The sequence below is a fragment of the Aptenodytes forsteri genome, unplaced genomic scaffold, assembly GCF_000699145.1.
Source record: "Aptenodytes forsteri isolate BGI_AS27 unplaced genomic scaffold, ASM69914v1 Scaffold172, whole genome shotgun sequence".
In the NCBI taxonomy this organism is placed as follows: domain Eukaryota; kingdom Metazoa; phylum Chordata; class Aves; order Sphenisciformes; family Spheniscidae; genus Aptenodytes; species Aptenodytes forsteri.
Genome location: NW_008795018.1, coordinates 4,892,109 through 4,915,044, shown reverse-complemented (window position 1 = coordinate 4,915,044; position 22,936 = coordinate 4,892,109). Strand labels below are relative to the sequence as shown.

General features: G+C 37.1%; 1 protein-coding gene across 1 annotated transcript in view; it reads left to right on the top strand.

Annotated features, from left to right (window-relative positions):
- Window positions 1-17,123, top strand: part of DIAPH3 (diaphanous related formin 3) — a 238,925-nt gene extending 221,802 nt beyond the window's left edge. The window contains 1 exon segment of the mRNA XM_009275652.2: window positions 16,417-17,123. Within this exon segment, the coding sequence (XP_009273927.1) occupies window positions 16,417-16,676 (260 nt within the window). The 3' untranslated portion in view covers window positions 16,677-17,123.
- Window positions 17,124-22,936: the final 5,813 nt, after the last annotated feature.

Genomic DNA, 22,936 nt, shown 5'->3' with positions numbered 1-22,936 from the left:
GGGAATAGGTCATTTGGATTTGTTTCTGAATGAAAGATGGAATATAGTGCTAAAGTCTATTAAACATAATGAAAAGACTAATCAAAATATTCTTTTCAAAAGATTGAGTCTTAAGTAACTGCATGTGTTTGTTTCATACCAAAAATACCTTTGTGTGTTGGTGTTTTATTATTATTATTATTATTATTATTATTTCCTTTCCCATGTTGAAACCTTAATGCTTTTCTTTACTAATTCTTTAGCTTTATGTTTTATGGAATAAATCCAATTTAACATCATATTTAGTATGTTTACAAGTGAGAGGCAAATAATCTTTAATATATGCATGAAATATGATGATGACATCCAGTGAAAATACTTTGTTTACTGCTTATTTTGAATGGCAGCGAGACTATATGAATTAAAGTAGTGTTGAAAACAGGTGCTGTTATAGTTTTTATCACTGCATACTATTTTTATCCTTTTTTTTTAACTTGCTGCATACTCTACATAAGCACTGTTATGGGATTTTTTTTGAGAGAGAGTTCATAAAATATTTTCATAGAACTCAAATCACTTTTCCTTTAATTCTTTCATCTACTAAGCTAGCTATCTTACTTAACAGAAATTCAAACACACAGGACTGAGTAATATCTAAAAATCACAGAGTTGCCTTGCCATACAAAGCATCACATTTATATCTTCATCCCTAAAGACTGAACTTAAACATTCAGTCCTCCGTGGATGTGAGATTCTTAAGTTTGAATGTGCACTACTGGAGTTTATAAATTTTGCATGGCCAGGACTAAATCTAAGCCAACTTCAGTTTAAAGCAGTGATGATTTTCATCTGAAGGGTAGGATTCCATATACCAGTATGGAAGTAGGAATCATTTATTTTATAGGCTGGTTTTAAATCTAGAATATGTTTCAAGCTTGTCAGAAACTTGCACAGCTACACAAAAGTATGGGTATCACAAATCTGTAAGACATAGTAACCTAAACAACTGTAAGATCTATGTCTACTTAAGAAAAAGGTTGGTGATCATGAAGGATTTTTAAAAAGGAAAAAATGTTGATAGCTAATGGCTGAGCAGCATATGTAGTAATGGCAACTTTCACATCTACAGTCCTTGTCAGTATGTTATATAGAAAACAGAGTTCCCCTCTTTATATCCAAACTGGTAACTGTAGCAACCAGAATATAATTTATTTCGATTCTATTCTTTATGCAGCCAGAAAAAGCTTTGTGAAATTCTATAGCTTGTGTTAAATAGGTGGTGAGATCGATACCCATAATGTTCTATCAGGCCTTAAAATCACCGAATCTGCACCCTGTCCTCCCTCATAGAGAACATATGATCTCTACAATCTGCTGTCACCGTCCAGACTAGGAAGTCCACCTTTTATGCAGACTTTGCTGCAGTCAAAAGTCAGAAGCTTCCAGATACAGAAGTTACCTTTAGACGTCTGGAGTGCAGGCATTCACATCTGAGTTAGTTACCGTAAGCTCTCTTCACCTGTTTAAAGTATCTACATTAGAGTGAAATGAAGTGCAGTTTAGAAGTGCTTGTTTCTCCTCATTGACTGTGAAGGGAGCCTAAGGCAACCAGCACAAATTCATTCGGTCCAGCGAATCTCACATTGGGATCAGCAGCCTTTGGTCAAGCACAAGGACACACAGGACTAAGCATGCTCTTGTTTCAAATAATTTTATACAACACTGAAGAAAAGAGCTGGTTTTGTTTCTGTAGCTGCAATACGTATGTATCTGTAGTCAACGAATTATATGTATTTCATAGTTGTAATAAGCCCAGTTAGATTTGTGGTTTCCGGTTTGAAATTTAACTGAGAATATTTTAGAGTATTCATTACCACAAAAAAAAAAAAGTTTGTTAATTTAAAGAAAAGGGAAATGCACCTACACAAATGTAATCAAATGTAATCAAACTTTTGGTTTAAGCTGTATAGTCTTAGATAACAAAAGAGTTAAATTTATACATCCACTTCAGCTTATTGAAACTGTCCTGATTATAAGCTTAACTTATGGAAAAAAATCTGTGTGGTTAGTAAGCTCAGAAAAAGCAAACATTTTTAAGAGAAGATGTCAGATAAATTCTCGACTGCAATAGCTGAATTCTTAGAGGATATTCTCCCTTCCCCATAGTTTCCTCAGTTAAGATGTTTCTGGAGTAAAAATATATCAATATCTAGCCTACTATTTTTGCTCTAAAATGTTTACAAATGTCTTTGGAGTCTGCTGAATTGTTATTCTTAACACTGCTGGCTAATGTTGAGAATCTAGATTTGTAAGTGGTATTATTTTATTACACAAAACTGAAAATTATATTTCTTCTATAGGATGTTACTTTGAAATTAATACTAGCATGCTTGAGATTTGCATTTTAATGAATTTTACTTAGACCATAGTGAGCTGCTGAACATTGGGAGATTTTTCAATAGCATTTGTTTTCCTTCTATAGCATTTAATGCTATTTGGGTATAGCATTACTCTTTTGAAATGAGCATTAATGAAGATGCTAGAAAAGATTTGAGAATATAACTCTAGCATATTTAGTATGAGTGAGTAACTTCACTGATGAGCTAGCAATGTGTTTACAGAACATATTCGTTCTAGAAAGAAGTGTCATCATGATAATTATTGTACGTAGTGTGTTTTCTAAAAGGTGGTTTTTAGCATCTCTTTAGAATATGGCGGGAGAAACAGAATTTTCTTTTTTAGAATTGTGCAATGATCATGCCTATATACAACGTTGAGAGTAACCTATGGACCTGGTCTGTATGAATGTATGTACACGTAAACTGTATGCTTACCTTGTGTTCCAAAAAATCTTTTCAGGTATTCTCAGTGGTCTTAAATTTTTGAAGAGTATCCACAGAACTTCTCCTAATTGGCTGTCTTCCAGTATCTTCAGTTACATAGGGAATAACAGGGAGACGAAAAAGCGAGGAGGTTTCTGAATTTATTCCTCTTCTGAGCAACCAAGTGGTTTCCATCACAGACTAGCTTGGTTCTGGAAGTAGGCTGTTTTGTGGTTTGTTCTATCTACACTGAGTAGGCATCTATAATCAGTATAGTTGCAAAGTAGTAACCATCAGTGATTCCACGCAATTGGCAAAGCTCACCCAAAAAGCAGGTTGAAGAGCACAGACAGTTCAAAGAATGTTTCCGCCATGAACAAGACTGACGATGGCTGGTTTAAAGGCAGTTCAAGTGTGTCTGCACATTTACATGTGGGAAGGAAATGCAGAATACATTGCTCGGACGTGATCATGGGGTATGTGCTTGGAGCTAAAGTCTAGGCTTGCAGAGGGGTGTATGCCAATATAAACTGGTGCAGTAAACAACAGAACAAAAGCCTAAAGAGAAGAAAAGGAATTGTGTTAATGTCTGCCTTGAAAGTCTTAAAACTGTCATGTGAACAGCTTTCATCAAATTTAGATATACAATGGCAGCTGAGTGAGTACAGAGTTGTTACAATATCTGCAGTTTTACTGGATGTGCCTGGGGAGGAGTAACTTTCTTCACGGCAGCCCATGTGCTGCTGTGCTTTGTGTTAGTGACTAAACCAGTGGTGATGCCACACCAGTGTTTTGGCTAGTGCCGAGCAGGGCTTGCACAGCGTCGAGGCTTTCTCTCCCTCCATCCCCAGAACACACACAGCAAGGAGGCTGGGGGTGGACAAGAGGTTTGGAGGGGACAAAACTGGTACAGCTGACCCAAACCGATACTCCATACCATATGATGTCATGCTCAGCAATAAAAACTCAGGAAGAGGAGGAGGAAGGGGGAACGTTCATGGTTATGGCGTTTGTCTTCCCAAGCAACTGAGGCCCTGCTTTCCAGGAGGTGGCTGGACATCTGCCTGCCAATGGAAAATAGTGAATGAACTCCTTATTTTGCTTTGCTAGCACGCACAGCTTTTGCTATGTGTATTAAACTCTCATTATCTCTATCCGTGAGTCTTCTCGCCTTCCTTCTATTTTCTCCTCACCCCATGGAAAAGGGGAGTGAGCAAGAGGCCGGATGGATGTTTGGCTGTTGGCCAGGGTCAACCCACCACAACAGTAATTCTTTTTTAACGTATTGCGTTACAACCTTAAACGTCTTTTGAAAGGATTAAATTTTTTTTCCAACTTCCTTCAGAAAGTCAGTTCACAGATTTTATGCTTTAATGTGTCATAGTATGAATAGTATTTAGTTGAATGCCCAGAGTAACTGAAGAAAGAAAAGCATTAATGCTAATTCAGATAAACTTCAGTGGTCTTTGCTGTAATCTGTTGTCCTCTGAATTCTTGCACTGTTTAAGCATTTACATTTAACATGAGAATGTATTTGACTGTGCATGCTACAGAGAAATAAGCATATATTTTTCTCTTTGTGACTGACTGGACTTGTGTATTATTATTTTAATTACCCCTCAGGCAATTTTCTGATGTGTGATCTTGTTGCAGGTCAATGTTCTGCGAGTCCTTCAACATGACAGTTCATAGAATAATTATCCTGTCATCACACCTTGATTCATTGTTATGTCGTTTCTTGGGCTTTTTCTCTTACTCACATTTGCTTAGCAACCAGATCACACGTCTCTTATACTTATTATTCAAGTAATCACCCTCTGTAGCACATAGATGCATCAATTAAAGCTTTACAATGAAGTATATTGTTCTGTGTTGAATCCTCAGGTGTCAGGAATTAAAAATTGATTTTAGATGGTGCAGGCCTTCTTCAAATGGCTAATCTGTGTTTATATGAAACAAACAGGCATGCTAACAATTCTAAACAAAAAAAAAGTGATAGGTCACAATCAATAGGAAATGGATGATAAAATTATATTCTGTTCTTAAAGTGCCTACCCTTTTTTAGAGATTTACCAATTTACATGCAGCTCTGAAATGTCTGAGTGCCGAACATCTATTTTAGATATGTTTTTTCAGATGCAAATCAATTTTGCATCTGCTTTATTTACTCTTACCTATATTCTTTGTAAACATTTTCTAGCTAATTTTCAGATTTGGGTAAATTTCACAGCAAATTATTATTAGAATGAAACTCGAGCACCCAGAAGCTGTCAAGATGGTTCAGTGATTTAATGTTGGCGTCCTGCAGCTTTGACTGTAATCAGCAGATGCTCTGGCATTACCATAAATGTTTTCTTAACCGTCTCTGTCAAAAAGAAAGAGAAGATTTTTACTGTTTGGAGTCTGCTGTTTCCGATTAAATTCGGTTTGGCTTCTTTTGCATAATTAATATATCATGGTGATCTCTAACCATTTGTTTTTAATATCAACTTTTGAGCTAAACACATTTGCAAGGCTGCTTTGTAAGAACAGACAAAGGAAAACCAAGTCTATGTGTAAGAATCCTTTGTTTCAGTGGCTTGGGAGGTCACACTGCCATCTGCCTTGATTTCTCAGTGAGGGTAAAGGATTTGGTTTTTCAGTCTCTCATTTTTTTCATTTTCTACATAAAATTTTCTCTCTAAGTTCCTCTGTAAGTGAGAGAGGTTTCTTCTGTAAGCGCAAAGATGTGTTATGTCTTAGATTTCCTTGAAAATAAAAAAAATCTGCTCTTACGTAGCAAGATTAACTTGTTAGCTGGTTATTGCTAAACAGTAATTGCGTGCAATTGATTAGGAAAAGAGGAAACTGGAAATGCTACAGTTGGCTTCTGATGTTTTTTACATACCAAAGTGGCTGCTAAGAGTCTAATTGTTAGAATATAGGGCAGTAAATATGTTCATCACGTGAAAAATGCGTACCATTAATGATGTTAAACACAGCATTTTGAATTCATAATGACTGGATTAATTACCCATGACAATGTGTCCCAAATTTGTCTCATATGATAATTCAGTGATATTTGGAAGAGTCAGTAAAAGCCATCTCTAAAAAATAATTCCTCTTTTAGATTCTGTTGAAATCCTCATCCCTTTTCGAAGCCATTTGTCACACTTGCAAAGTACAGTTGTTGGTGTCAAATACACGTATGGCTGGATCATGTGCGGAGTAGAAACATTTTTTATAACCCGTCTCTCCACACATGAGCAAGGCCCAATTACAGTCCATCCCAAAGAGAGAAATAATTAAGTGAAAGCACATAGCATTAATTAGAGCTTCATATAAAGAGAGAGAGAAGAATTGTCAAAGGAATATATATGCAACCTTGCAGAGCAAGGGGAAGACGAATCACTTTTCCTCTGCCTTTATTTCACAATATTTAGTTTTGTGTGAGGGTCTTCTTGAAAATGTACTATTTCCTGCTACACAGTTTCAGTCTCCTTGATCACATGCTTTTGACTGTTTTCTGCAGAGCTTTGTCAGAGGAAAGAAAGGACCATAATAATAATGCTTGAACAATTAAAGTTACATGAACTAAGATGATTTGGCTTCATCCCATCTCCAGTGTATTCATGAAGACAATCTTGGATGTTAGTTTACACAGGTTAAACTTCACAATCAGGTCTGCTTCTGTCCTGTTGAGAAGCACCCATGCTATAAAGAAGCACAGATATCTTTAAAGCTGACGTCAATGTTGTATAAATCTTTTTTCGATCTACTTAGGACTTGGAGTTCTCATAAATACTTTTCCAGGTTAGTAAATCACTACACTCTCACCTGCCATAGCAACAACAGCATGCAGCACGCTCTGTTGCCCTACTCCCCTCCAGAGACTTGTTTTAAAAACTTTTTAAAATGAGAGGAACCTGAGAGCCGTACGCTGTTCTTGCAATCTTTTGGATAGTAGTGAATGACAGCCCACTGTGACTGTGACCTGTGTGGGCAAGAACTGCCCCAGGACATTGGTCTGGTACCTGTTACAAGAATGTGAGAAAATGATGTTTCTACTCAACTGTTAAAACTAACACCCACCTAATTTACTTTCAGCTCTAGCCTTTCATCTTTATGCTGCTCCCAAAAACATTTGCAGGACTCTGTAGATGCCCCTTTCCCTTACAAGCAGATAGATTGATTCCTTAGGAGAGAAGCGCAACAGGTGATGAGGGAAAGACAATTTTTCCCATTGGTTTGATCTGACATTACAAAATATTTGTGTTCTACCTTCAGGCAATGCAACCTACCAATACTCTGATTGCTGATATAAACCTGGGAATGGAAGTTTGGGCTAAAAATAGGAATTACAAATGGTATGGTTTTGTAGCAGTTATTAGAATAGTTAGGGAATAGCTTGTAAACATTTAATATCAAGAATAGTGGATAAGAAATAATTTAGTGTTAAACTCTTAAGGCAATTACTAGACATAGTTATATAGGTTTTTTTATATGTTTGTGCTAAATAGTAAATACTTTTATCAGAAACAACAACATTATTTAAAACTGCAGTGAGTGGAATCTCGTAAATATCAGGTGAGTCTCTAAGACTTGCTTTGTTGTTTGGATTTGTTGGGGTTTTTGTTTTCCAGAGGTAGGAGGCTTCCTACCGTGTTTTTTTCTGCAACAATTCGTAAAAGAAGACACAAATTGTGTGTTTCTTTTCCATTTTGGTTATTTTCATCAGCATATTACTTATCATTACCCACTGCAGCTGCCAGTGACTTTCCTTTGATGGCAGCAGTCTTTATGCATATTCCTGAATATCTTTATCAAAGTGTACCTTGAAAGCACTATTCATCTATAGGTAGATGCTATGCAGACAGGTTTGGAGACTAAATATGTCTACTGCTCAAAGGCATCAGTGGCAGTTTAGTATGTGGGATCTACATAAATTATCGTCAGCTGAACAGAGGGCAGCTTTAGACTGTAGACCTCTATGTATCTTGTCACAGATCACTAACTTATACAGTCATCATTTTTGACTCTCTGTTAACTCTAAAGAGGATTTGAAATGGCAAGCTACAGTATACTTGTGAATAAAGTAGAAAAACAAGTAACAAACCACATTTCAGGAATTTAAAATAGTCTAAACATGTTAACTTCCAGTTTTATCACTGTAATTTCCTGATCATTTCCCAACTTAAAGAAGAGAAGAAGTTGATGTTTATATTATTTGTACCTTGGGAGAAATCCCATAAACACCTAGGCCGCATAACATTTCTGGCCACTGCCTGAAGACCCGCTGCCACTGGGTATCCATGTAGATCAATATTTATCTTTTTATCCCCTTCTTCCCAACATAAATAAGAAGATTAATTTATTATTTATTAATACTGAAGTTATGCCAAATTATTTATCCATTTTGAATTTAAGAGGCTTACGCATTTAGTTTTTTAAGAATGATTCAAACCATGTGCTCTAAAAATCAATAATGACCACAAAGTAGGTTTCTATTTTGGAAGTTTCCATTTTGCAGTTTCCTAGAAACTCCCAATGTGCCTTCATTTGGGGAAAGATGCGTAAGAAGACACAGAAGATCCACTGTAATTCAGAGTAAAATAGGGAGGATGCCACATGCCTAAGTCTGAATTAGCCGTCAGACACCTTCAGAGGTTTCTTCTCTCACTTACATAAAAATCTTGGGTGATATCTGTCAGTAGTCTGATCCACACTTTTGTTCTCTTTTCATCTTGACAGGCACTCAAGACTTTCATTTAAATCCCAGTAACTTAAAAGTTGCATTTCTTGTAACAAAAGTCATTGGCATATTAGAGGTGAGAATATATTAGTTTAAACAGAGAAATTGGTCCCAACTCAATGCAAATGTAAAGTACATTTGGAAAAGATAGGAAAAAGATTGAATGGAGTGATCAACAGGAACTTAGAGTAGTCTTTGAGAAGATGTAGGTAGGTAAGGGATTAAAAGAATTTTTGAAGGCTTTGCTGTAGGGCCGAGTAAAAGGGAGCTGGTCCAGCATAGTTCCTCTCATCACAAATTAGTTTGCTCACAGTTTGTAATTGATTTTCTTTGAAATTTAGTTTCTATAAATCCTCCATGCTAGCCTCACTTAGTGCTGACATACTCCATTCTTGCCTTTGAAATGAACAAAAAAACCCTATATTCACTGTTTCTGGGAACTTTGTCTCATCTAAATTGAACTTACTGATTAGCGTTCATTCCTTGTGTTTCACACCTTTCTAACAACAACACTCAAGAACAGCAACAACTATTAAATGAAATGTGCATAAAAAATATTTTTTCAAGTGTTCCAAAAATCAGTAACACTTTTCCATGCCTCGTTAATTATTGTCTGCTTTAGATTAGTCAAGTTGTGAGTGTTTAGCATGAAATACTAAGGTGTGAGAAATTACTTATCAAGCAAAGATCATTCGACTGCAGCTACCGCTCCTTTAGGTGTTAGGGCTGGGGCTGCAGGGTATAACTGAAATAAGTCATAACAACACACAGCACTCCTTTAACATTTCAGGGACATTCTCCAGTCCTACCCTTGTCAGTCACAGAAATTGTTGAAAAACTATGAAACTAATAAAAAGCGGCAATAAAAAGTATTTAAAGTATTTTCCATTATACTATCCAGCAAGGAGCTATCCCATTTTTTATGAGTGATGTTATGTAATAGACATGGACCTTCTAGCTATAGCGGTCTTTCATATTATGTCCAAATTCTGCTTCTGGGTGGTAAGGCAGGCTTTTAAGAAAGGTAATTAGGTCTTGTTATGTTCTAACGCCAATGCCAAGGTCTGGGAATGGATTTCAGAAGGCCAACTTCGGGCTGTATAAATGACATTAAGGAAAGATGGGTGCCTGAAAAAATTCAGGGCTCGCAACTGTCCAGTATCTTAGGCTCTAATAGGAATGGGGGGTCAGTGCAGGAAACAAGACCCTCATTTCATACTTGAGAGGAAAATAAGAATTAGTAATTTTTCTTGTTGGCATTTCTGATAGTAAAAAGCCAAGAGTTTGGAATCTGGAAGTTCAAAATTACAATTTTTAGAATTGGTGGGGGTTTTTAATTGGAAAATTTGAAAGAGGGAATGTTAAAAGACAGATGGAGTCATCTTATCTCTAGGCTATTGTGGTAGGTTGGTCTCGGATGGCAGCCAAACTGCCACCCAGCCACCCATTCAGTCCCCCCTTTGGTGGGGTGGGATGGGGAGGAGAATAGGAAGAACAGGAGCAGGAAAGCTCATGGGTCAAGATAAAGACAGGGAGATCACTTACCAGTTACTGTCATGGGCAAAACAGTCTCGACTTGGGGAAAATTAATTTATTGCCAATTTTTAAATAAATATATATATAACACTACTGATTTGGGTATTGGGAAACAAAAACAAAAAAATAATCAAAACACCTAGGGAAAATACACTCCTCCTGCTTTCTCAGGCTCGGCTTCGCTCCAGACCCCTCTCTTACCCCCTTATTGTCACCACAGGTTACACTCGGTCCCGTCAGTGAGGTAACTAACTGCACAAAGGGGTGACAGGTTCAGCTGTGCCCTGCGGTCGGTCCTTTGGAGCCATCTGGAACTGGCTGTGTCCAGCACGGGGCAACCCCTGGCTTCTCCTCACAGAGGCCACCCCTGAAGCCCCCCCGCTACCAAAACTTTGCTACCTACACCCAATACAGCTATCTACTTTAGAACTGAAGCAGGAATTCAGAACCCCCACCTTGTCCTGAACTTAAAAACAGAGGTCCTCAAAATGTCTGCCAGCAGTGGGCATATTCAGCCTTTCAAAATAAGAGTCTATCTAAATAAATCTCAACCATCTGAAATGTAAGCCAGTATTGCCCAGTTTATATCAGAAAAAGTAGTTCACACTTAGAAACTGTTTTGCTGTTTTCCTCATACCTTCAGCAAAGCACCAGGGATGCTTTATACTTCGGTATCGGCAAGGGAACCCTTTAGGAACATCTCCAGATTGTCTTCTCAAGGGCTTCTGTTTATTTAGATGGAGGATATGGGGTTATGCACTGATATCCTCACAAGGCCCATGGTGTGCGACCATTGTCTGAATACACTTGGTAAGGTTGCACTGGGACATGCGTGATGATGGGGTCAGTGTAATTTGTGGAAGATGGACAGGACTTCCAGATGGAGGCTGGACTGCTGCATGCATTCCAGCTTGTGGGAATGCTGTACAGCTGCATCCAGAATCAGCACATCGCACTGCTGTCAAAAACACATGCTCTTTTCCCCTGCTGTTTTGCTGGGAAAACACGTGAGTGCAGCACCAACATGGTGTCGTAGCTTTTCCCTGACTTTCAGTTCCACGTATCAGGGACAGGGAACCAGAGACAAACTATGGCACCGTGCTGGGGAGCCAGTGATAAGGATTATGGCTAGGGCTGTCACTTTTTCCAAGCCAAAGCCATTTGGCGTGGGGGCATGCCCTCAGAATATGTTCTAGCACAGGCAAGTCATGACTTGCAAGGTAAAAATAATTTGCATTGATGGTAAGGTTGGTATGTGTGGGCTTTAGAAAATCTTGGCATAGACATAGCTTCAGGAATATGATGTAGCATGTGGTGCACAAGCCGGAGAGACCAGAAATATTCCACTGGGTTTTTGAGCATTTTTCGCTGTTAACTTGGTAAAAGATGTAATGAGGTTGTAACTGCAATTGTTCTTTCTTATGTTACGATTTTGTCGTGCCCCACATTGAGATGTATGACTGTAATACAAGCATATAGTGCCATGTAATGCAGTTCTCCTTATTGTATTTGCAACTTTATTTTTCAATCGGTGTACAAGTATTTACATAAAAACTAAATATGTCCTTAGTATCAAGATTTTTATTGAGAAACTATGCAATGAAATAAAGCTTTTCAAAGTCCTTTTTTATTTTAAATATTTATTAGTCGTTTTAAAAAAATCCGTATCTCTACTTTAGTAAGTCTCTTGCAATCATTTTTGTTCTCTGTTAAAGGTAATATATAACAGTATTATGCAGGATTTAAGAATCTCCAACTGATCATATTTTGCTTCCCCAAGTTCACAGCAGGCAGGTCTCATACTACTGATTTTTTTGTTCACATGCTAGTGCACAATTTCCTTTTTCTGAATATAAAGTATATAGCCTTTAATAGATTATAAGCATACCATTAGAAGTTATTCTATGCTAGGACACCATTTAAACTATGGAGAGCTATTAAGCACAATTTTCCGTCAACTGCATTTCCTGAGCATTGCTGTTAATCAAAGTATTTTTAAAAGACTTGTATCTAGATGATAGTAGCTATTTGGCTCTAGGTTATGTGAATGCGATTTTGAAATGTTTTTGGTTAACAGCAATGTACAGGAAATTCATATCTGCAAAAACTGAATTTTAATAGGTCTGAAGGACCCACAAGAGTTAGATATTGAACAAGGGAAAGAAAAAGATTTAAACGTCATGGAATCCGGACACTGAGACTTCAGTAGTGTACAATGCGATCTCTGCCTAGCCCGTGCCTGGAAGCATTCCGTAGCAGTAAAGTCAAAGCTATTATGGGTAAATGTCTTCTCTCCCTAGCGTTTAGAAAACATAAACGTGAATTCAAAGTTTCTGCTTTTTTTCATCTGCATAATGATTGTTATGGTACAGGTGAATGACAGTTTTTGATTGCTAAAAGTGACCAAACATTAGAAACTTGTCTCAACTACTTCCAATATATACAGCAAATTAATAAGTTCTGTCTTTATGCAGTAATTTTTAATGTCTGATTTCTTTTTGTCTTGCTACTGCCGGAAGGTACACCTTGCTACAGTAGGTGGACAAATAGTGCATCGCCAGAAATGTAAGCTTTCTTCTTAACAAGACTTCATGTAGAAGTGCCTTTCCATGAGTAGTTTTCTTTAAACCTTCTATAATCTTATTATATTCAATACTCTAAAAGTGTATCTGAACCAAGATGTGTGTGTAAATGTATTTATTTTATTCTGCAATTTGTTTCAAATATACTTTACTGCCAAAAGCACAAACCGAATTCATGTATGTCCATGATGTAATGGTTCAAAGTAGTTTACAAAAAGCTGTTCATATCTGTGTGGTTTATGGATTTTCTGTGGGTACCCTTGTTCTAGAAATGTAGGATTGAAATGGTGGCCCAATGTCACTAAGCCATCTCCTTGCTGTTGCAAGCAGCCATATTGTCTTCAGAAAGAGATCAAATTCCTCCTTATAACTGGTTATGGTTTTTTGCTCTCCCTTCTATATATGTGCATTCCAAAACTTCATTACTCTGATGGTTTAAAAGGTTTTAACTTCTAATAGAAATATATTAGTGGCTGTTTATTCTTGTGCTCACTTTGTCAGTCAATCTCGACTTGGGGCTTTTCTTGAAAGTAAATTACTATATCCTTTATGGCCTTTATCACAATAAACTAAGGAAGTCCAGCTCTTCTACTGTCCTGATTAAAGTTACATGCTGACCTGCAGCAGCTTGCAGCTGTTGTAGTTTTAAATTCATATGCAAGGTGCATTGGCTTTTTCAAACCGCCCACCTCAACAGTTATAGGTGGAAAATACACTTCTTCAGTTTTACCACTATGGCATAGGATTCGAGAGAGGTGCGGTAACAATCCAAAGTCATGACTGTGGAATGGATAGGGTACCAGATCACCAATGCATGCCAGCTTTGAATCAGTGTGCAAAGCAGTACAGGGTGTTTAAGAGTTTGGGGTTAACACAAATTAATTCCTGCTTGATTAAAATAAAAAATTGGCAGGGTAGACATTAATATTTCTGAGGAATTAGTGAGACTTTTTACCTTGCTAGTACCTAACTAATTTTAAACTTTGACTTAAATGGAAGTGATCTTTCACTCTGATGAGAAGAATGGCCCCAGCAGCATATATACCTCAAATATTGCAGCAGTTAATTCTTTAGGTGCATATTTACCAAAGTGAAATCTAGGACTGTAAGAAAATATGTATGCTTTCTGAGCCAGGCCTAGCAAAGTTCAGTGTTTCGGAATGAGTTTCACAACAGCCAGTTTGCTAAGCAGGGAACTGCCTACCTACACATCTGCTAATACTGGACATGCACTTAAGCATAGCAATGCTATATGCAGAAGTTCCTCCTTGATTAAAAGAACATACACAGTAAAGATGCCACCTGATTTAGGAAGCAGCTGAAATAACAACTCTGAGATTATAAAACTGGATTTAGATAAAATATGTGTGTCCAAATCTGTTTTTTTTTAATTGACACTAGCTGCTCTGTATTTTTTGTAGCATGGCTGAGACCAAAGCGTTCTCATTATTTAGGAAGTGCTGCTAATCACTAGCATAAAGTGTCATGTATTAAGAACATGACACTTTGCGATTTTTCCAGTGAAACATGGCGTCTTCACTGCACAGGGGTTACAACAGATGAAACAAGGACTACTCACATAAACTGGCCAGTGATTAAGGCATTTTCCTAATCCCATTTCCCATTGTGGCAGGACCCCTCAGACTGAAGGGAAAGACTCTGGTCCTTCAAGTTGAATGCTCCACTCATTAGTCTATGCCTAGAAAGTCACAAATATCAAAATGATTGCTGCTGTTTTAAGGGGGAAAAAAAGACGCAGCTGTACTCAGCTTTACTCAGTCACTATCCCCACGCGACAATTCCAGATTGTAGGCAGCAAGTTACGGGACACACCTTTCTGCAAGGCTAAATCAGTTACCGAGTTTCAAAGCGGGATAAGAGTTCAGATAGATCCCAACATCTACTGCTTCTTAATAGCTAACTTGCAGCAGTTCCCTGCTTAGACTATTTGCTGTTCTAAATCTCACTCTAAGGCACCTTCCTCTGCCCCTCGCACACTATGAGAAACTGGGGAAAATATTGCTGGATTTTACTTTGAGGGCTCAGTTCATAAGTGTTCACCACTTCCGTTATTCAGTCTACATCATCATACCTAACTGATCCTCATGCTTGAGTATCTTGGAGTGAAGACTTAGCTCAACTGCAAAGTAGTTAGAATTTGGGTGTTGGTATGCTTGAGAAGCTTACTTTCAGTGCCTAATTTATTGTTGCCTTTTTAAACAGCCAACACCTATACTTAATCTCCAATTATATGACGGTATGGTTTTTTTCTACTTTAAAAAAACATTGCTTTTCAAAACACCAAGTATTTTTCCCACTGCCCCTAGACTGAATGTAAACAAAAAGGGCTATGGTGCAGCTAGTATTTTGTATATTGATACAGGTAGCATGCTTTTATCAGCCTGCAAGTATGTGTAAATATCAATCAGAGTATCAGAATCAATAAATATAAACATTTAAATAGAATGGGATATTTAAGAGTGTACGTAACAGGGATATTTTAATTATACATGATGGGTTTATTTATATGTAATTATAAAGATGTGTTCATACCCAATCTTTGGCCTCCTGTGATTCAGGAAAACTGAAATGTGTGCTGCTGCATCTTCAGGGTCAAATTATTTTCCATAGTATAAAATAGAAATTACATTTTTCAGCTAAGTGCAAAATTCAGCTATTATCAAATTTTAATTAAGAGTTGTTTATTCTATTTAGAAGATGATAGAAAGAAGGTATTTATTTTCCTCCACTTGCCAAAAGGTGATCATACTTACAAAATTTGCTGAGATTGTCCAAGAAAGTGTGTAAAATCCTCATCCATCACCAGGAGCCCCTGGTCAGGGAATGACAGTGCAGTAAATATCTTCAGCAGCTGCCTTTTAATGTACAAGCTGTTTTCGGTAGGAATTTTCAGCACTCACATAAAACACGCTGTCATGAGTGACTGCCTGTGCTCCAAAGTCATTACTATTGGGATGATGGAACATCTTTCAGCGAATAACCAAAAAACTTTAAATGTCATGTCAAGTTTGTTGAAGCCATTTTCAAGCCTTGCTCAAGGTTACATGAATATTGAGTACACCTGTTTTTAAAAAGTTTGAGATCTATGAGAGGGACCACTCATACGCTGGTTTTGAGAACAGTCACTTGACTGGGGGGGGAGAACGAAAAAGAAATCTGTCTATTAATACATGTCAATCCAGTAAAGCTCCTGGATATTAACTGAGTGGAACTTGTGACAGTCAATGCCAGTGATGTTCAGCAAAAAGTAGCAAGTTATGCAAATTCTGAAAATTACTTAGCTGCCTAAAAGATCACAAAGGAAAGAAAAATTATTACAATGGAAAATTAAATTGAAATAGATTTTTTAAAATACATTTTAAAATTTGAACAATTAAAAAAATACGTAGAAAATGTAATTAACCAGATAAAACTTTGGAAGACACTGAGAAGTGCTAGGTACTCTGTTTTTTCTTTGACTCCAGTAAGAAAGGAGGATCCTGTCAGGCTCTATCTGTGATTTTGTAGGAAATACGGATGCTAATCTAACGAAGTCATGTAAAGTCTGTATCACTTACAAGGGACCAAGCTCACTGCTTTTGAAGTGATAATATTTTTTGTCTTGCCTCCTTGGCAATCGTTACTCCTTCTAGTACATCATCTGCATGTAAAATTTTGTCTGATCAAGAGGTCTTTTTATATTACAAAATATTGAAACTGAGTATTTTAATAGTGAAATGAGGTTTATTTATCTTACCTTCTGCAGAGAACCAGAAAGGACAACTAGAGAAGTCATGTTTGCACCACAGTATCAGTTTAAACTTGACAAGAAGCCCAGTCACCAAAGAGGTTACTTATGATGTGGAAACAAGTTCTTCTACAGCATGGAACAAGGCTGTTGGGAGAAAGGAAGCCTGTCACGGAGAAGGCAACAAAGAAAAGAAAACAGATCGTATCCGGTCTCCTTCTAAGGGAGAAGCCATTCCAGAAGTAGAAGCTCTCCTGGCAAGACTGCGAGCACTATAGAATATAATCACATAAAGGATTAAATCAAAGCTTAAAACCAAGCTATAATAGCCTACATCTTTAAAGATACACTAATTTTCTATTATTGACATTACATACTTCTGAGTTCCCAACTTCTCTATGGATGAATACTTCTAAACTGTTTGTTTGCAAGACTGTACGAAATGATACTATAGTCTTGCATAACTGCAAGATGATTTTTATTATATGCTTTTACCTACTGACCATACAAAAAATGTCAGAAGAAACAGATACTAAATTATTCCAAGGCACAATCCTTTTAGTAGACAAACTGCACACCACGTGTTTTGAGAGCTTCTCAAAATAGGAATATCTTTTAAATATTGTTGAATCATCATGCCTGGGAATAAGGGTCAGTAAATAACAGAAAAGGTATGCTTATATTTTCTACTGCAATTGCTATACTTAAGAGGTTTTAGCACCTAAAAAGTACTATTAGAGCATCCTTTGCAATTATAGTAATAGGAAATATGTATAATACAAATAAGCCATGTTCCAGTTTGAGTTCATCAAAGAGCACCAAAGCTTGCTGAATTATCTATGTATTTACAAAGTGGACATCCATGGACAGTAAACAAAAAATCTATGCCAATAATATACTTTATGTGTGATTAATGTATCACTGCTGTTAAGCTTAGTTATGATTATTATATCAAAATAATATATACAATTTCTGTGAATGCAATTTGCAATTGTGTTCATAGTGGGGGAAGATGTCTTCACAGTTATTTACCAGTGCAATTTTTTATCTTTTCACATGTGAGTTAATATGTTTCTATAAAAGGAACATGTAATGGAAAAGGTTTTTACAATTGGTTTTTCACAAACTCATTTTCCAGTAGCCCATAAAGTCTTATTTGCTGGCACAATAGGAATCTTGCACATAATTGCATCTCTTTTATCGCGCTGTCATTGTACATTGTTACATGTTCGCTATCGTATTCATTAATTGCACATCATAAAGAATCGCTACCTATGTTACCAAGTAGGAAGCTACTATTAGTATCTTTGCTCCATTATTTAAAGCTTCCTTACTATAAGAGTGTATTAGGTATCTAATATCTTTCTTCTAAGTTACTCTATTTTTCTTTACAAAATGCTGAAAAATATGTCTTTCAATAAGAGTCAGTTACACGAAACCAGTGTTTCAATGCTCCACTGCTTTTTATATCCTTGTTTAAGTTGCCTTTGTACTTCCTGCACTAAACATTAATAAAGTTAATTAGAACTCGGAAACTGGGCCTGTTTATACATACTGCATGGAGGGTTTTTCAGCCGTCACGGGAATCAATCTCGGGTTTCTGGGGCTGTTGTAACTGTCATTATACGCTCTAATTACATGTCCCGCCTTAGCTGAAAAAAATAAGAGATATAAACAGAATTCAGGGAAAGATACAGAGAAAGCCTATCAGACAGTCCTTTCTTCAGCTCTCCTTGCAAACAACGGGCAAAGCTGTCATACAAGGCTGCCTTTGGTAACTTGAAATTGCATAGAGTAACCACAGAATTGGGGCTCAATGCATCTTTAGTGGATAACTAGAAATACAACTACTACTAGTTGTTCCACTAAGGTCTTCTGCACCTCCACCCTTAAGACTTATACCCCTGTTTACAGGGTGCAGTAAAAATTACTATCTGCAAAGTACAATATGCTTGACTAAATAAAATGGTGTTTCAAACACAAAGAAAACGTATGTTGAAGGAAAAAGAAATTAACCATTCACTGGATGTCTTCAGTTGCTGAGAACGTGCTAAAATAAAAGGGCTAGGAGTAGAGAACTGTCTCTGGAATACTAGCAGGATGACCTACCAAGTGAAGGTGGAAGTACAAATTCATTTTCCTGAACACAGTAAACTTGTTCATTTGAATTAGTGGGTAATAGTCCAAAACAGAAAACTGAAAGTCTGAAAGTTCAGGACACTACTGTAAAGTTTATCAAGCAAAGAAAAGTTATAAAACTATCTATCTACTGAAATTTTCAAGGAACAAAATGCTACTAGCAGCCTAGCATCTTCTGATTTTAAAATAAATATTTACATTTAAAATTATAGATCTTAAGCTACCTTTTCTTACAGTTTGAGAAGCTTTTAGAAATGTATTTCAGGGCTTTTAGTCCTTTTAAGATATTGTGTTTCTGAATTAATCCTTTCAAGCAGCCATCAAGTTAATTCACAGTTTCTTTTGTATAACTAGGAGAATAACAAAAGCTATACGACTTCTTAGAATCCATGTAAATACAGTATGTAATTTTTTCCCCTTCAGTATTTCTTTGTACCATCATAATTTGATGTATTCAGAGTTCAAGTACACAGTCCAGTTGAAGTACACAGTAAATTTTCTTTCTACATTTCATCTTTCTTTAACTTCCCTTAGAATCAAACAAACACACAGGACATTTTTGATAGGAAAAAATGCTTGCATTGCACAATGAGTTCAGGTAAAAATAACTTTGAAAGTATTATGTCTGTATTCTATTTCTATGCTTTTATGTTTTCATTAAAGTATAAAACTCAGCTTCTAAATTATATGAAATGAATTGCTTTAATTAAATTTAGAATTAATTCATTTATTCAATTTAAAATTTAAAGTTAATGCAGTCTAAAAATACTTAGGGTAGACCATTAATGGTGTGTGCTAGTTATTTTTAGTAAGCCATTTTTTAGTAACTATCAAGTCTATTCCTTGAACTGAGGGATTGAGCTGTATACCACTTGTGCTAGATATTGAAGAAGGTTTCACATACCGTGCAAAACCCTCTCTTTCTGAAAGAGAAAATTATTTTCTTTATTATTACCTGAAAATTAAATCCTTATAAAAAGAGCTTCCTGATTTCTTCAAACATGACTGTTCAGATAGAAGCATTTGAAGTAATCTTGCGAGGTACATTCCACTGCTCTTCTCTACCTGTGCAGCAGACAGAAGGCGCGAACGCCCATGGCTTTTCTTACCAGTAAAACTGTAAAGGTCTAACACATCTTTTTGATTCTTCACATTCATTTAGGATGACTTTTCATTTCACTCAGTAAAAGAATTTTGATTACCACACCAATTTTTACTTTCTATACACGCCGTATTATTCATGGCGGTGGTCTAAATTCATGTGTAATACACTAACGTTTTGACCTTATCAAGAGACGAATGTTTGCGACCAGTCTCTTCAAGCTGCATGCAACAAAGCTTGGCACCTGACTTACGGACCGTAGGTAATGTACTAGTCTGTGCGAACCCAGGAGGAAAAATGATGGTAGCAACTTTATTACAAAGTAGTACAACAGCACCAGGAGGTGGTGGCTGCCATGAGACGCGATACTGCTCTGAATCAGGCACTTCATTAAAGGAGCATGGACCAGCATTTGGACCATACAATACAAAATTGTAGTTACTTTTGGTTCCCCGTTAATTATGGCAACGCTACTGCTTAGGAGACTGAAAAGACCACATGTTGGGGAAAAAAAAAAAATCTCAGATCCATTTGTTATAAACAGCTTTCCTCCAACACGCAATTTTCCTTGTTTTACCTCGTATGACCGATCCTCAGGCTGGCCCATCCAAAGTCACGCTTTCTGGAACTGAACAAGTTAATGCTGGGCAGCTTGAGGTACTGCAACTCTTCAGGCTTTTATAATAAAAGCTGAAAAAGAAGACGTTTACTGCTAACGCTTTTTCCACATCCATTTCTAATGAACAGGACCAAATTATAATTTTTACACTAATCTTTCCAAGCCTTACAATACTCGGTAACTATAAAACAAATGGGCAACAAGCAGGGGTCAATAAACCCTACGCTATGGCACCTAAAACATTATAATAAGCAACCAGGGTCAAGTGAAAGAGCTCAGAAAAAAGCAATTACATGACAATGTTGTTTTTCCCAGAACAAAATAAAGTGTTACTGTACCATTTTCTGGGTTTTTTTTTTTAATGTGATGTGTGTTTTACACAACTGAACTGCAGCAGAAAAATAACTTCACTTAAAAGTTTGAGAAACTGTTTTTCTAGTTTATGAAATAAGAAGAATTAGATGAATTGCAGATTTTATCAGTTTCCAGTCTAATTTTATGCCAACATTCCTATATGTAAGAAATTCTAAAATTAGCATCTGCTATTAAATTAACTATGCTACCGATCAATCAATTTGTTTTAAATTGTTTTGCCACATGAGGCAAGCACATTTTCTTCCTTTCCAAATACACTTTCTACATTGCACTATTGTGTGTTTTACCCGAAGTATAGTATTCGGATCGGGGCTATACATCTCACTGGAAAAGCATGCTGATAAAGCATTCTGGTCACTCTGACACCAGTGAAGAATAAACAAGAGGTGATCCAGGTACAATTTTTCTCTCTCTCCCAGTTGCAGAGACAGATAGCCATTAAGTTTCATACGTTAGCTGAGTACATTTTAAGCCCCTCTGTACTTTTATTTCAGTAATGCAGCTTTTTCTTTTTGTGATCCATGCAACAGCATACACTGAAGAATTATTAAGGGAAGTATTTTCCGGCAACATACCAAAAATACACTGAGCAGATGACTTCCATGCAACATCAGTCCTACATACTGTAGGAGGCATAACACTTGAATGTAATCCAAACAGGGACAGATAAGGTATTTCACTCCACCAAAAGAAAATAGTTCCTTTCATCTAAATGAGCTTATTCCACTGCTGGTACCAGAACTGTATGTATTTTGAGAGGGTAATATAACCCTATTTTTAAATCTGTGTTATATTAGCCAGAAAAATAAACTATGGAAAGACAGAAGTGCAGAGACTGGGAAGCAGAGTTGATTAATGTGCTGCCTGATTTCACTTCTGGGACCTGAAATTGCATCTAGTGCAGAATGAAGCAACTGGGGGAAAAAAACCCAGTCTCATCTGACATCTTTAAAGGTCATGAAGGAAATGACGGTGGGTGATCCAGAGTTGGTTTGGCCACAGGTGTCTTGTCTATTCGAAGACATATATCAGAATATCCTCAGCATAGCAATGCTGTTGGGCTGTTAGTTCTCAAAGCCCTCGGATGAAAAAAGGGAAGGAAAAGTCTGACAGAGATAAATATGAGCCCACATAAAACCTAAGAATATTTTCATCTTAAATCCAAGCATCAGCCCTGCTCCCATTCATTTTGGTAGCTAAAGGAAGAGCACGAGGAGAGAGAGGAGTCCACGCAACAGTCGTACCTCTCTACTGCCATGCTGGACACTACCGCTCTTGGCAGCTACAGCGGCTGACACAGAGAAGGTAGCGCAGACGGCAGTCTGCCCTCCTCGTGTTTCAGACTGTGGAGAAAGCCACAAGGGCCACGGCCAGCAAATGTGGGCTCATATCACGGGATCACAATAAATAGCCCCACAGTTCTACAGCCACACATTAAGTATAATAAAGACGACTGTCTTTTAAAATGTTCAGGTGTCAAAATGGCAGCAGAATGTGTGCATACTCCTGATGTCTCCTAAAGACAGCTATTACATCAACCCCCCAAGTCTGATGACTCCATCCAAGCTACACATTCAGAAGGAGCTTTAATTCTTAATTATTTAGGCTTCTTTGTTATATATAGTTCAACCTCTAATTGAAATTTTCAGTCCAAAGCAAGCCATATGAACTTTGCCGTCTATAACTGTTAGTAAAAAAAAATGGCTTTTGTAAAAGCTCTGCTTAATTTGTTGCATTTTAATGTGAAAGTTGTTGCACGTAGTTGAAAACATGCAGTGCAACAAGATTCTTTCCATTAAGTAAGACAGAAATGGCAATTATGCAGTCTGTTGATTGGATTTTTTACTAATGAAGGGTACTTTCTGCTAATGGATAGTAAAGCAAAGCAGTCCAGTCAAACAAGTCACCTTGATAGTATAATGCAAGACCCATCAATTTTGCACACAACTTCTTCAGTAATGAATCTCGGAGCACAACCCATCAACATTGCTCCTGAAAGACAACCACTGAGGCAGAGGAACCTCAAAAAGTGGTTTGAAATGAAAAATGGGATAAGAGCTTTCCACCCCTTTAAAAGTGGAACTGATTATGACGCATTTATCTCCAAGGTGCCTGGGCACTGCATTAAAAATGCTTAGACAGAAAAAAATATGATCCCGCCGCGTAGTGGGTGGCACCTCGCCATTTCGTGCTGCAGCATCACGGTAAGATAACAACTGGAGTCCTGTCTTCATATCTATCCTTGAATCCACTGACATTGTGGAGAATCAGAGGGAAGAGTAACTAAAGTAGAAACAGAATTT